The sequence below is a fragment of the Schistocerca nitens genome, chromosome 8 (assembly GCF_023898315.1).
Source record: "Schistocerca nitens isolate TAMUIC-IGC-003100 chromosome 8, iqSchNite1.1, whole genome shotgun sequence".
NCBI classification, from domain to species: domain Eukaryota; kingdom Metazoa; phylum Arthropoda; class Insecta; order Orthoptera; family Acrididae; genus Schistocerca; species Schistocerca nitens.
Window position 1 is genome coordinate 25,747,621 of NC_064621.1, and position 15,006 is coordinate 25,762,626.

Here is a 15,006-nt window from a genome sequence, read left to right on the forward strand (position 1 = left end):
ATGTTCAAAATTTCAAGCTTCTGTTTTTATCTGTCAGAGTTTTATTTCTTTTTTATATTTTTAAATGAAGAAAACAGCTATATTTTGTACAATAGTATCATACAGTCTTTTCTTTATAAGATTTTTAAAAAATGTTTTAAAGTTTGCATACATAAATATTTTGTCTCAATTCATATTCTGTAAAACTCTTGGCTGAAGAACGGAAATGGTTGAAATGGCTCTGAGCACTATGGGACTCAACTGCTGTGGTCATAAGTCCCCTAGAACTTAGAACTACTTAAACCTAACTAACCTAAGGACAGCACACAACACCCAGCCATCACGAGGCAGAGAAAATCCCTGACCCCGCCGGGAATCGAACCCGGGAACCCGGGCGTGGGAAGCGAGACCACGAGATGCGGGCTGAAGAACGGAATTTGTACCGGTTGCAGACCACCCTCCACCGTTATGGTGCGAGGAAGATGAAATAAGAATAAGGGGAAAATATCACCCCTCTGCGGATTTGAGGCTCTGATACGTACTCCAGTTTACAAAGCTGCTATTGTCTCAGTTCATCGTATTATTCATTTGTGCCTACAAGACTTGCAGGGAATAGTGCTGGCAAGCTGTGAGAATAAGTACGGCCACACGTGTGGCCTCAACAATGGCGTTGCTTGCCCTGTGTTTAGTGAAGCATGCAATGGTAGTCTGGAGGATGAATCGTTGTTAGTGTGCTGTCGTAGTAAACGGTTGTACGGGTCGGCCGCGAGAAATAATTCGTCTCCGGATCATAAGAAAGTTTTCTTAAATAGTGCTTATTCACGCAAAATGGTCCAAGGTTTAATTAAATTCGTAATCAGAAAGTTTAGTTAAGGACGGTGGAATGTAGGATACTGTGGATTAGTTTATAAAGGAGAAGTATGTTGCAACATACTCTCGTATGAGACATTTAAATTCAGTTTAGCGATCCGTACTCATCCCGCTTTAGGACAAGGGGGAAAGAGACGGCGAACAATTAGTCTAACGGCACGGAGGTTATAAGTGCCTACGAATATAAGACAGAATTCGGCGATAATTGCTTATCTCTAGATGGCTCCGCAGATACTGATACATCGCGATACAAGAACACCTTGTGTTCAGCATCAGCCGTATCTTATGGAAAATCAATTACACTGCCGACAGTCTGGTAGCAACCGTCGAACGCTACCGTATCAAAGCTCTCGTATAAAGGAAACGGCTAATAAGCATTATCTGCTGACTCATTAGCACGACTTGAGCCATCAACACTTCTGAAACAGTAAGCAGGAAAGCGGTGCTCCATATGAACGACTTCCTGCCAATATACACCATCTCCACTGATAATACCCACTTCTCTCTTGTAACTGCGGCATATCTACGTACTTGTTTGTAGCTTATCTCGTTAATGACTTTACTCTTATGAAACATTCAATGATAATAGATAACATCACGTGGAGTATTGTTGCGTAACATGTTTATTAAATTAAAACACAGGCGAGGTATATATTATAACTGTTTCTAAGTGCGACATGGTCACTGGTGTGGAACAATGTTGAGTCTGGTGGTCGCTCTCTCGGCCGTGTTGGCCACTGGTTTGGCACAGACCGCCACTACACGATTCCCTGACGGTTTCATGTTGGGCGCCGCCACGGCTGCCTATCAGATAGAAGGGGCCTGGAACGAGGATGGTGAGTCAGCAGAAAATAACAGAAGTAGTCTTTGTATTCGAGATCTGTAGGAGATCTTAGGCTTAATATTTACGCCAATAACACTGCTCACGAGGAGAACACGGCAAGTGCCATAACCCGATTTCCCAGAAACTTCGCGCAGTGGAAGACGAGTCAAAATAAGCGAACATATGTAGCAGAGGCTTATGCACAAGTATTCTATCTTTACCGAGAAAACCGACGGTCAAAGTTTTCAAAGTATTTCGTATGCCTCTTAGTGAATAAACAGTTCATCTAAAGTGGTGGTACAGTGGCTATAGTTGCGGGCTGTCACTTTTGCGTCCCGTATTCAAAACCCTTGTATTATTTTTATTTTTCATATTTCTCCCCACGTTTGTAGAAATTACTACATGAATGTTTTCCAATGTATACTGGAATAACATTGTCATTATTCGTCTGCTAATGTTATATCTGGTGAATGAATTAATATATGAACGGAAAAACTTTTTGAAATTGTTTTCGGTAAAATGCCTGTAGTGTATCTTGAATCATACTCAGGGCAAGCGTCAGTTTTCGGAAAAGTGATCCATTACGCGTGGCTCGTCGTGAAATTATTGCCAACGCTTGAAATCTTCAGTAATGATGTTGACGACGTTCTTTTCCCGAGATAGTTTCATAGGAAGAACTGTCACTGTGACACACGTGCCTAAGCGCGATGGTTGGGGTGTCGGGAATATCCATGTTTCAAATGTTTTCAGTATCATGTAAGGGAATGCACCAAATCTCCGTGGAGAATAAACGTAACAATACAATAGAAGAATTAACGACTATTATAAGAATATGAGAATTTAAGAAGACTGAAACCCCTGAAAATACCGTATATACATATGTTGTATAAAAATGTATGACGCTTGTTGTGAATTTCAGTTGCAATTTTACAGTTAATATAGCTCTCTCATATCACCTAACTTGATCGGAAAAATTCGTGTAGTAACCTCCTACAAAAACCGGTGGATAAATGAAAGTAAAATAAATGAAAATAAATGAAAACAATAACTGGGTTTCGAACACGGGACGCAAAACGTGATAAGGTGTATGGCTAGCCACTGCGCCACCAATTAGGCTGAGCTAATCAAATGCCAAAAGGCACCTAAATTAAAACGAAAATTTAGACAGTTGTTTTCTCAGAAATGGTCGAATATCCAGGGATAAGCTGAGACAGGTGTTCGCTTATTTGACCTCCTCTTCCAATGTGCAAAGTGTCCGGGAAATCGGGTTATAGCATTTGTCTGCTCTCCTCGTTAGTTTATTTTATGCTACGGTGAAATGCATTGACGGGCCAAAACATTATGGCCACCTGCTTGGAAGCATGTTGACCCACATTCGGAACGCAATACAGTAGCGATTATGCGTCTCATAGATTCGACAAGTCCGTAGTAGGTTTACAAAGGTACTTAGCACCAGATCTACGCATAGATCACGGAAACCCGATAAATAACGGATAAGTGGTTCAAATTGCTCTGAGCACTATGGGACTTAACTTCTGAGGTCATCAGTCCCCTAGAACTTAGAACTACTTAAACGTAACTAACCTAATGACATCACACAGATCCATGCCCGTGGCAGGGTTCGAACCTGCGACCGTAGCGGTCACGCGGTTCTAGACTGTAGCGCCTAGAACCGCTCGGCCACCCCGGCTGGCTAACGGACAAGTGGTTTGTGGGCACTTAACTGGAGCCCGGTAGCGTCCGGGATGTATTCCACTGAGTTCACATTAGGCGAATTTTGTGGACGTGTCTTCAACGTGAGTTCGCTGTCACGCTTCTCAAACCATGTAACGCTACTTTGGCCTTGTACAAGGACAGTTATCCTTCTGAAAGTTGGCATCACTGTTGGAGAAGACACCAAGCGTGTAGGATGCAGGTGTTCCGCAGTAATGTTCACGTCCTCCACAACTGCCACGACGCCTTCGATTAATACCTCAGGTCCAATTGAAGCCCAGGTGTATGTCTCCCATACCATAATACTGCCCCCATAGGTCTGACCCTATGGCACTGAGCATGTTTTGAGTAGCTTTTTGCAGGCAGAATCAGCAACCTGGTGCATCGAGATTAACGAATCACGTGACCAGGTTTCACGTTTCTATTGACCCACAGTCAATGGGAATACATAGCGGACGTCTCTTGCAGAGCTGCTTGTTCAACACTGTGCACTAAATGGTTTTCTCTGAAACACTTATTCTTGAGCTAACATTGTACTTTGTCGTCAGACTTGCCACAGATCGCCAACTAACCCGCTTTCTAGAGTCGACCTCCATGTCTAGGATGAGGTGTGGAAACCCCCTATCTTGTCCACTGGCGGTTTCACGGCCCTTACCACTTTCCATAGTAGATACGCACGATGATAGACAGCAGTCAAGTTTCAGCGTTTCCGAGATGCGCGTCACCAAGTGCCAGACTATGACAATCTGCGCTTTGCGAAAGCCGCTTACACAGTGTGTCCCAGAGCCGTTAGGACTGCGGCTGTGAAAAATAAAATTCACGGATTATGTTCACGACATTGCTGTATCTGAATGAAAAAAAAAAGCTGAAAAGTGTTTTGAAACAGTCACAGTAGTCATTTTTTGGAATTGCATTTATAGTCGAGACAGTGTAAGAAGATCCATGGCAGATAGTAACACTGTTGCCAGATTTCAGCGGTGGGAGAGACAATAGCCTTCTATAGAACTGCGGAAACACTGAGTCGTTTACAGAATCGCGTTACGTGACTGGTTGACGTAGGCGCGTGAAGCCGCAGCGCCCAGCCCACTGCATCTGTCAGCTACTTTTTTACGTCGTCTCGACCATAGCGCTGCAGTACACATTACTTATATGTCGTCAGTTGCGCTGTAACGGTGTCCTTTCATTTCTAACTTCAATCTCGGGAAAGAACCAGAAGTGAGCTCGGGCCAAATCCGGCGAATACGCCGGTTGGTTCAGTTCAGGACTCCAATCCGTTTCTAGCCAAAACTAGTGCACGATCTTCGCTTTGTGGGCTGGTGCGTCGTTGTGGACGAGCGAGCAGGACCCTGCCTCTCGGTATTTGGATCGAATTCCCCTAATTCTCGTCCACAGATGATGGAGGCTGCCGAGATAGTACTCAGGTTTAACGGTTAGCCCTTCTGATGTAAGGACCTTCTGAATGATTCCTTTCCTTTCGAAGGAAAGTCTTAGCGTTGTCATGACTCAAATCTTCTGCAAGTGCAGATTCCTTGGTTTCGGATTCTATGGTATTGACCACGCTGCACTCTGCCACTTTGCACGAGGTTTGACGTCAGTTACCATCCATTTAGTGTCATTGTGTAACAGGGCTTTGCAGTGTTCGACGCTGCCACGTTTTTCAATGCCCGGAAGTGCATGCAGCCCTAACTGCATAAATCCTCGATTAAAATTCCGCGCGCAATAGTTTTCGATATTATTGACAGCTCATCGACGAGTGCAGATGCAATTATTTCGGCAATTGTTTTGGACATTTTCGTTCGTGCGACTTGTTCGCGGCTTTGATACTCGTGGCGCGTCCTTGATGTCCTCCTTACCGAAAAACATTTGAGCGACTTAAACAATCACTACCATAAACACACTTCATCATATCAGACGTTCCACTGGCTGATTTGTCTAAGTAAATACCCCACACGGGCTAGCCGCGCGGTCAGGGGCGTCTTGTCACGGTCCGCGCGGCTTCTCCCGTCGGAGGTTCGAGTCCTCCCTCGGGCATGGGCGTGTGTGTTGACCTTAGCGTTAGTTTAAGTTAGATTAAGTAGTGTGTAAGCTTGGGGACCGATGACCTAAGCAGTTTCGACCCATAATATCTTACCACAAATTTACAAATTCTAAGTTAATACAAAACACGATGCTGCCTTGATGCTCCACCGCCGTTTTCCGACAAGTGACAGACACGTGTTGTTACATTGTTATTACTTTGGCCTTCTACACAGCTGTTGTTGAAACTTCAAGGATGCCCAATTCGAAACGAGACGGCATTTGAGTTTGGAGTTTCACATAGGCAGTCCTTGCGGACCTGGAACACACCGTGTACGTCAATCGGTTTTCAGGTTTGCACTCTGTATCGTCTCCAGAACGATTCCCAACTGTCCTCTGCTCCGCTTACATACGTGCCTCGCTGGATCACGTGTCCACAACGCCACCAAGTGGCGTTTAATCAAAAAATGGTTCAAATGGCTCTGAGCACTATGGGACTTAACTACTGAGGTCATCAGTCCCCTAGAACTTAGAACTACTTAAACCTAACTAACCTAAGGACATCACACACATCCATGCCCGAGGCAGGATTCGAACCTGCGACCGTAGCGGTCACGCGGTTCCAAACTGACGCGCTTAGAACCGCACGGCCAGGCGTTTAATCTATCGGTGGAACGTGCTCATAATGATTTGGCTTATCAGTGCAGCTACTTTATGAATTTGCCCAGAAGTACAATTTTTATGTCTTTGTAGGTAAAGGAGAAAGCATCCAGGACCATTTTTACCATAACTATCCGCTACTCGGCCTAAACAGCACAGGGGACGTCGCTTGCGATTCTTACCACAAGTATAAGGAAGACGTGCAGATGCTGAAGGATATAAACGTGAGTATTATGTAGGAGTATGTAATCGAAATATGCGATTTGCAAGTCTTGTTAATATTAGTGACCGCAATGTGATATTCGCTTTCAGTATACTTTTATTTCCTTTCGGAATACGATATCATGGATTTCACTCCCTCATAACTAAATGACTTACTTGTCACATAGTAGCTGGTGAATATGAACAACTCTAAACATATCGTAAGCAAAACATATCATCGAAATAGACTGAAACATTCTCATCAAAGGGAACCAAAGCTCTGACCCATAATCATGTTAAACTTGTGTATTAGAGGGGCTTCAGACCTAATTCCGAAAGATTCTGATCATCAACCTATAATTGTTGTGAAATTTAAAACATTCCCGCCGTATAGATCGTTCCGTATGGTCTCGAGTGAACTGCCTGTTGTCTGTAACTACCTGCTGCGATATTTCGGAGCATAGTTTTCTGGCCATCTTCAGGTATATACCGCGAAAAAGTACACAGAGTTCCCTTGTTTAAAGCACTGCCAACGCATGCGTGGTGTGTCCAGTTGTCACTGCGCATGCGTTGCTTGAGACCTATGCTGCTGCTACATGCCAGAGCGCTACTCCATGGCGTGAGCTTATAACAACCCACTGCACTTCCGACTAATGAGGATTTAAATGGACCGAGTGCCTAGAGTTCCCTGTTGCTAAATGAAGTCCGTGAACTGCATGTGCAGTTATTACCCAGTCGCTAATGCTCTGTACTTGCAGCAATGGCGATAAGAACTAAAAACTCAGTTAAGATTGAAAGAATATAAAATTTGGGTGCATGGAATTACAGTAGACAGTTAAATTTGGAAAATGTTATGAGTTTAGTTAACGAATTAAGGAAAATCAACGGTCTACAGTTCACTGCGGTGGTGGTGGTGGTGGTGGTGGTTAGTGTTTAACGTCCCATCGACAACGAGGTCATTAGAGACGGAGCGCAAGCTCGGTTTAGGGTAGGATTGGGAAGGAAATCGGCCGTGCCCTTTCAAAGGAACCATCCCGGCATTTGCCTGAAACGATTTAGGGAAATCACGGAAAACCTAAATCAGGATGGCTGGAGACGGGATTGAACCGTCGTCCTCCCGAATGCGAGTCCAGTGTGCTAACCACTGCGCCACCTCGCTCGGTAGTTCACTGCGTGAGCAAAGTTACTGTCATTGTGATCACTGTCTGTTAATGGAGAAAGACTTACGTAAGAATGCTTGGTTTTTTTTACAACGCGAAAAACAGTACTAAAATGCTGAATATGTCTCTAGCGTGATTTCAGATGGATACATCACACTGAACAAATACCTTTCAGTTAGGTAGCAACTAATGGAAATCAATTAGTAATAACCAAAGACCAACAAAATCTCATCACTAGTAAACAGTTACGTAAATGTAAAATTTTTGTGACGTTACACACTGTAATGCTTACTGTCTTTAATTTTACTCAAAAGTTATTTATGTGTACTTATTACTGAATGCTATCATTTACTTAAAATTTATCGTAACGATGTAGCATCATTCAATAATAACTTTCCTGTGAGTTACAGTTAAGTAATTTGTAAAGTCAAACTTTCGATTGCAAAGGAACGGCAAAGTTCATAATATGATTTCACTGACTCACTGGTTTCTTGTAATTTCAGCTTTTAATACTATTCATTAATAATTTCTGCTAAACACTTTGTGCAGATATTACTATTATTAACTCAAGACATTAACGCACATTTCTGGTTGCAGTTGCGTAAAAATGAAAAAACAAAAAAAAATATTTTACCGAATTTTCAAATTATTGTTGACTAGACTGAAGCACTTGCGATTACTACTATTTTGTAAATTATTGAAATTTCAATTACTGTTATTCCTTTAATAAAATAACAAATCATTAGGAGTCTCTAGAATCATCAGTAATGGATAGGACGGATAAAGATGAAGGTCAACACTTTGGTATGACTCGTTATTATTCAAACACAAAATGAACTACGACGCTGCCTAACAAACAAATCCGACCAAGCAATTAGTTCGACCTTCCTTCAGGTTGAGGTGTCATCGGTGCAATGTAAGGCATTGTTCGTTGAAAATGTGTGGCACAGACTCCTCTTCTTGTAGGTCCGTAACAAATAAAATTTGGACCACAGTACTCCTCGAGTTAATTTGCATCCTCTTGAAGTAATTATACTGTGCCCATTTAATGCCATATACTCCGACCGTACACAACAAATGCACGCCGAGCCATTACATAGTTTAGCACCACTGCTTTACGACAATTTCTCAAAAAAAAAAAAAAAAGAAAGAAAAAAACTGAACTCCTGATGCGCTTCGTATCCAGCGATAATGCAACTGCCAAAACTGGCAGCTCTCTGTACTGTCTGACAAGATCGTATCGCCTTGACTAAGCCAGCGTGTCTACTTACAACTGGTATTTACTTAAATTTACAATGAGGGAACATTTCATTTCACCATACAAACGTTAGTACACTTAAACACAAACTCTGATTAATAGAAAATTACATGGAAAAATAAAAATTTGCTAGCCCACGAAGTTGTGTTACAAGCTCGTATCATCGATATCACATCCACCACCACACACAGTGCCAGAATTCCATGCAGTATCTAACTGGAAACTGTCGTCACGATTCATTCCGGCCTCAGACAATTTCATTTCCATTGCTTCATTGAAGAAAAAATGTTCAAATGTGTGTGAATTCCTAAGGGACCAAACTGGTGAGGTCATGAGTCACTAGAATTACGCACTACGTAAACTAATAACAGAACAACACACAGACACACCCGCGCAGTCCGTGACATGGCACCTCAAACCGCGCGTCCACTGCGCCCGGCGATTCATTGACGAAGGAGCTCTAGTAGTCTGAAGTACGGACCACAATTTTTGTTTCATTGTGTTTCATGTAATGATCAGAAGTACAGATTTCGGCGATTGCAGATTTGCTGCATTGGAGGAGGCCAGTATCTCGCTGGTGTTTCACGATGCGCCCTTGAACAGTCCACGTCGTTTGCCCTATATACGATTCACGCACATTCATAGAATCCTATAAACACCTGAAATATACAGCTCTTTTTTGACCAGCCTCAGAAGCGCTGAGGATTTTATGTCGGTGGAAGGATCGCTTTAACTTTGTTTTATTAATACTCTATCATCACGGAAACATTTGCAATATATGGCAGGTAAGCTGTCGGCTTGAACGACTCATCGTCTTCCTTGCTCTGCCGTTTACATGTCTGTAGCAGTCTTCACCGAGCCCGTATCATCTCAGATACCGATAACTTGCAAGCTGGATCCGAACGCCTCCAAACTGTGTTCCAGAGCGATGCGTATTCGTCTCATCAGACACAGAGAGCGCCGAAATATACACGCGTCATCGTGTCAACTTACAGATATCCAGCATTTCGCCCAAAATTTCACGCAACAAATAACTGCATTTACTTGTGTTGGAACGATTGCAGAGCTGTTTCCGGAAGATAATGTTAAAATTTGTAGTCTCTGTGCGCTAATAAAAACAGATGTGTCCCCAGGGCTTATACGGGGTTTTGTGTTGAGCAGTATGAACACGTCAGAGAAATGCTCGTAGACCGCAGGACTAACAACATAATGCCCTAACATAAATGAAAATTACAGTTTGAGGAAGCGTGTAGAAACACCGTGGTCGCCGCGCGAGTTAACACGTTGCTTCTGGAATTCTGGGAGGCGAACCGGCAGCGGATCAAAACCCCCGGCGGGTTAACTACAAGTTGGACGTGGATTCTAGGCGACTTCCCACATCCTATTAGGTGAATTACGGATTGGTACCTGCGTCCTTACTCGCTTACACGATTCGCAAACATACAGAAAAAAGCTCGCTCTTTTCCGCCACCCACTAACGCTAACGTTGTCAAATCCAGTAATTAACATGCCGACCGAGTGAATATACGGGATAAAGGCCAGGAAAAAGAAAGGGGAGGCTCGTAACGTAGCTTTTGCAACAGAAAACCAACGGCTGTTAGGATGTACAGGAAAAATGCCGAGACTTTCCCGTAAGCAGATTATGTCTTGATTAAACTACTCGTGCTGAAAACGATAGCCGAGGCGCAGTGATACCTCTACAGTGGCTTTAAAATAGTTTAATGCGATTTTCCATTGGCTACTTTTTTTTGCGTCATCAGTCTTCTGACTGGTTTGATGCGGCCCGCTACGAATTCCTTTCCTGTGCTAACCTCTTCATCTCAGAGTAGCACTTGCAACCTACGTCCGCTATTATTTGCTGGATGTATTCCAATCTCTCTTCCTCTATATTTTTTGCCTTCTGCAGCTCCCTGTAGCACCATGGAAGTCATTCCCTCATGTCTTAACAGATGTCCTATCATCCTGTCCCTTCTCCTTATCAGTGTTTTCCACATATTCCGTTCCTCTCCGATTCTGCACAGAACCTCCTCATTCCTTATCTTATCAGTACACTAATTTTCAACATTTCTTCAACAATGCTTCGATTCTCTTCCAGTTTTCCCACAGTCCTTGTTTCACTACCACACAATGCTATACTCCAGACGTTCATTCTCAGAAATTTCTTCCTCAAATTGAGGCCGATATTTGATGTTGGTAGACTTCTCTTGGCCAGGAATGCCGTTTTTGCCATTGCTAGTCTGCTTTTGATGTCCTCCTTGATTCGTCCGTCACTCGTAATTTTACTGCCTAAGCAGCAGAATTCCTTAACCATCTATTTCGTGAACATCGATTCTGAGATTAAGTTTCTCGCTGTTCTCATTTCTACTACTTCTCAATACCTTTGTCTTTCTTCGATTTACTCTCAATCCATACCCTGCACTCATTAGACTGTTCATTCCGTTTTGCAGATCATGTAATTCTTCTTCACTTTCACTCAGGATCACAATGTCATCAGCGAATCTTATCATTCATACCATTTCACCTCGAATTTTAATTCCACTACTGAACCTTACTTTTATTTCTATCATTGCTTCCTCGATATACAGATCAAACAGTAGGCGCGAAAGACTACATCCCTCTCTTACACCCTTTTTAATACGAGCACTTCGTTCCTGGTCGTCCACTTTTATTATTCCCTCTTGTCTGTTATACATATTGTGTATGACCCGTCTCTCCCTGTAGCTTGCCCCTACTTTTTTCAAAATTTCGAACATCTTGCACCATTTTACATTGTCGAACGCTTTGTCCGGATCGACAAATGCTTTGAACATGTCTTGATTTTTCTTTAGTCTTGCTTCCATTATTAACCGCAACGTCAGAATTGTCTCTCTCGCGCTTTTACCTTTCCTAAAGCCTAACTGATCGTCATCAAGCGCATCCTCAATTTGCTTTTCCATTCTTCTGTATATTATTCTCATCAGCAACTTGAATGCATGACCTGTTAAGCTGATTGTGCGATATTTCTCGCACTTGTCAGCTCTTGCCGTCATCGTAATTGTGTGGATGATGTTTTTTTCCCGAAGGTCAGATCGTATGTCACCAGAGCTATACATTCTACACACCAACGCGAATAGCCGTTTTGTTGCAACTCCCCCTAACGATTTTAGACGTTCTGATGGAAAGTTATCTATCCCTTCTCCTTTATTTGATCTCCAAAGCTCTTCTAAATTCTGATTCTAATACAGGGTCCCCTGTCCCTTCTATCACGCCAGTCAAATCTTTCCCCTCATAGAGGGGTTCAGTGTATTATTTCCACCGATCCGCTCCATTGTCTGTATTTACCAGTGGAATTCCCGTGGCACTAGTAATGTTATCACCCTTGCTTTTAATGTCACTGAAGGTTGTTTTGACTTTCCTGTATGCTGAGTCAGTCCTAGCGACAATCATTTCTTTTTCGATGTCTTCACATTTTTCATGGAGCCATTTTGTTTTAGTTTCTGTGCACTTCCTATTTATTTCATTCCTCAGTGACTTGTATTTCTGTATTCCTGAGTCTCCCAGAACATTTTTTTACTTCCTCCTTTCATCCATCAATTGAATTATTTCTTCTGTGACTCATGGTTTCTTTGCAGTTACCTACTTTGTGTCCGCAGCTCGTGGTCGTGCGGTAGCGTTCTCGCTTCCCACGCCCGGGTTCCCGGGTTCGATTCCCGGCGGGGTCAGGGATTTTCTCTGCTTCGTGATGACTGGGTGTTGTGTGCTATCCATAGATTCGTTAGGTTTAAGTAGTTCTGGGGGACTGATGACCATTGATGTTAAGTCCCATAGTGCTCAGAGCCATTTGAACCTACTTTGTGCTGATGTTTTCCTTCCCAACTTCTCTTATTGCCCTTTTCATGGATGTCCATTCATCTTCAACTGTACTGCTTACTGAGCTATTCCTTATTGCTCTATCTGTAGGCTTAGAGAACTTCAAACGTATCTCGTCATTCCTTACTACTTCCGTATCCCACTTCTTTGCGTGTTGATTCTTCCTGGCTAATGTCTTAAACTTCAGCCTACTATTCGTCACTACTGTGTTGTGATTTGAGTCTATATCTGCTCCTTGGTACGCCTTATAATCCAGTATCTGATTTCGGAATCTCTGTCTGACCATGATGTAATCTAATTGAAATCTTCCCGTATCAAGCGTTCCTTTTCAAGTATACCTCCTCCTTTTGTGATTACTAGCTGAAGTTTATTACAGAAGTCAATTAATCTTTCTCCTCTCTCATTCCTTGTGCCACGCTGACATTCGCCTGTAACTTTTTCTTCTAATCCTTCCCCTAGAACAGCATTCCAGTACACCATGACTATTAGATTTTCATATCCTTTTGCATATTGTATTATACTTCTAATATCCTCATATACTTTCTCTTTCATCTTCAGCTTGCGACGTCGGCACGTATACGTGAACTTTCGTTGTCGGTGTGGGTTTCCTGTCGATTCTGATAAAAACATCCGTATCGCTGAACTGTTCACAGTAACACAATCTCTGCCCTATCTTCCTATTCGTAACGAATCCTACTCCCGTTATCCCATTTTTTTGCTGCCGTTTATATTACCCGTACTGACTGATCTGACCAGATATCCTTCTTTCCACTTCACTTCACTGACCCCTACTATATCTACATTGAGCCTTTGCATTTCGCTTTTCAGATTTTCTAATTTCCCTACCACGTTCAAGCTCCTGCCATTCCACGTCCCGACTCGTAGAACGTTATCCTTCCGTTGATTATTCAATCTTTTTCTCATGGTAACCTCCTCCTTGGCAATCTTCTCCCTGAGATCCGAATGGGGGACTATTCCGGAATCTTTTGCTAAAGGAGAGATCATCATGACACTTCTTCAATTACAGGCCACACACATGTCCAGTGGATACACGTTACGTGTCTTTAATGCAATGGTTTACGTTGCCTTCTGCATCCTCATGCCGTTGATCTTTGTTGATTCTTCCGCATTCAGGGTCAGTTTCCCACACCTAAGACAAAAGAGTGCCGTGAATCTCTGTCTGATCCTGCGCCCTCTTTGGCAAGTCCCTTAGCAGAATGAGGGTGGCTTCTTGTGTCGGAAGTCACTATGCTACGCTAATCCCTAACCTGCATATACCTACTGTATTTTCTTTTAATCTCCTTGACCCTACAGCGTTTATCCTCTAATGATCAATATAATGCCGGGTTAAATAATATAACTCAGAGCGTATATCATACCTTTATTTTATAACAGTTATTAGATCTCATGGAGGCAGTTCAGTAAAAAAGTTCGTTGAAGTTTGTCCGTTCTCTGTTAGTGCCCATTTGCACTTTTCTTAAAACGCGCAAGAAAGCATCAGAAAAAGCAGTGTGTGTGTGTGTGTGTGTGTGTGTGTGTGTGTGTGTGTGTAGACTCGTCTCACAGACAGGTGTCAGTACAGAACGCCTGCAGAGGATGCTCTCATCGCCTCGAGTCTTAGCAGGAAGTCAACAGTTCTTTATTTCTCCGCTGCTCCTGCACTACACGCCGTGGCACTGAGTACTACGAGTAGAAGAAAACGTTCATTACGGGTGAGCATACGGGGTTAAAGTGGAAGCCTGAAACTTCTTCGAACTATTACGATGAAAATACGGAATTTCATTGAATGTAAATAATGTAAACATTCGATTGCGTATCTGTAGAAACACTGTCTTAACTGTGTATTAGACATGCTATTCCTATCTATCAAGGACCTGCGCTTAAAACTGTCAAATAAGCACGTTTTTGGTACGTAAAGATCCTCACTGCCAGCACCGTTTATCTTTGAGGCGTCTACAGCTTGACTATGTGACCTGTAAATTCTATTTTCGTTTTAATTTCCTGCACTGTTGTTGCGATCTACACTATTTGAAGATAGAGCATATTCAGATTAATGCTGTATCAGGTTTTGTTTTGTTGTGATAATCTTTTGTTCTGATGTCAAAAACAGACAGCTTCAGTTAGTAATGCCCAATTAAATCACTCTCGTGCCCCTGCACTAGCTTGCCATATTCTGCTGTCATTCTTGTCGAAACCTCTTTGTCAGATCGCCGCGGTAACTGTGAATGTACAGATGCGGACATCGTCACTGCCTGAAAGCGCACATGTGAGTGAACGCTTCGATATGTATCGGCAACATTCGTAGAATATCGGGCACGGGTACGAATAATTAAATGTGCTGCAGCAGTCACCTCTCGGGACGAGATTTTTTGGTGGTCGCATAAGCTGAGCAGGAGAGGTGGTGGGTGAAGCTACTGGCGCAGGGGGCCGAGCTCACCAGCTGCTGCTGGTGGTTCAGGGGGAGGGGACCAAACAGC

At 42.9% G+C, this 15,006-nt stretch overlaps 1 protein-coding gene across 1 annotated transcript in view; it reads left to right on the forward strand.

The window, feature by feature from the left end:
- The first annotated feature begins 1,523 nt into the window (after window positions 1-1,523).
- Window positions 1,524-15,006, forward strand: part of LOC126198860 (myrosinase 1-like) — a 61,326-nt gene continuing 47,843 nt past the window's right edge. The window contains exons 1-2 of the mRNA XM_049935455.1: window positions 1,524-1,685; window positions 6,155-6,285. Of these exons, the coding sequence (XP_049791412.1) occupies window positions 1,547-1,685; window positions 6,155-6,285 (270 nt within the window). The 5' untranslated portion in view covers window positions 1,524-1,546. The remainder of the gene's footprint in view (window positions 1,686-6,154; window positions 6,286-15,006) is intronic.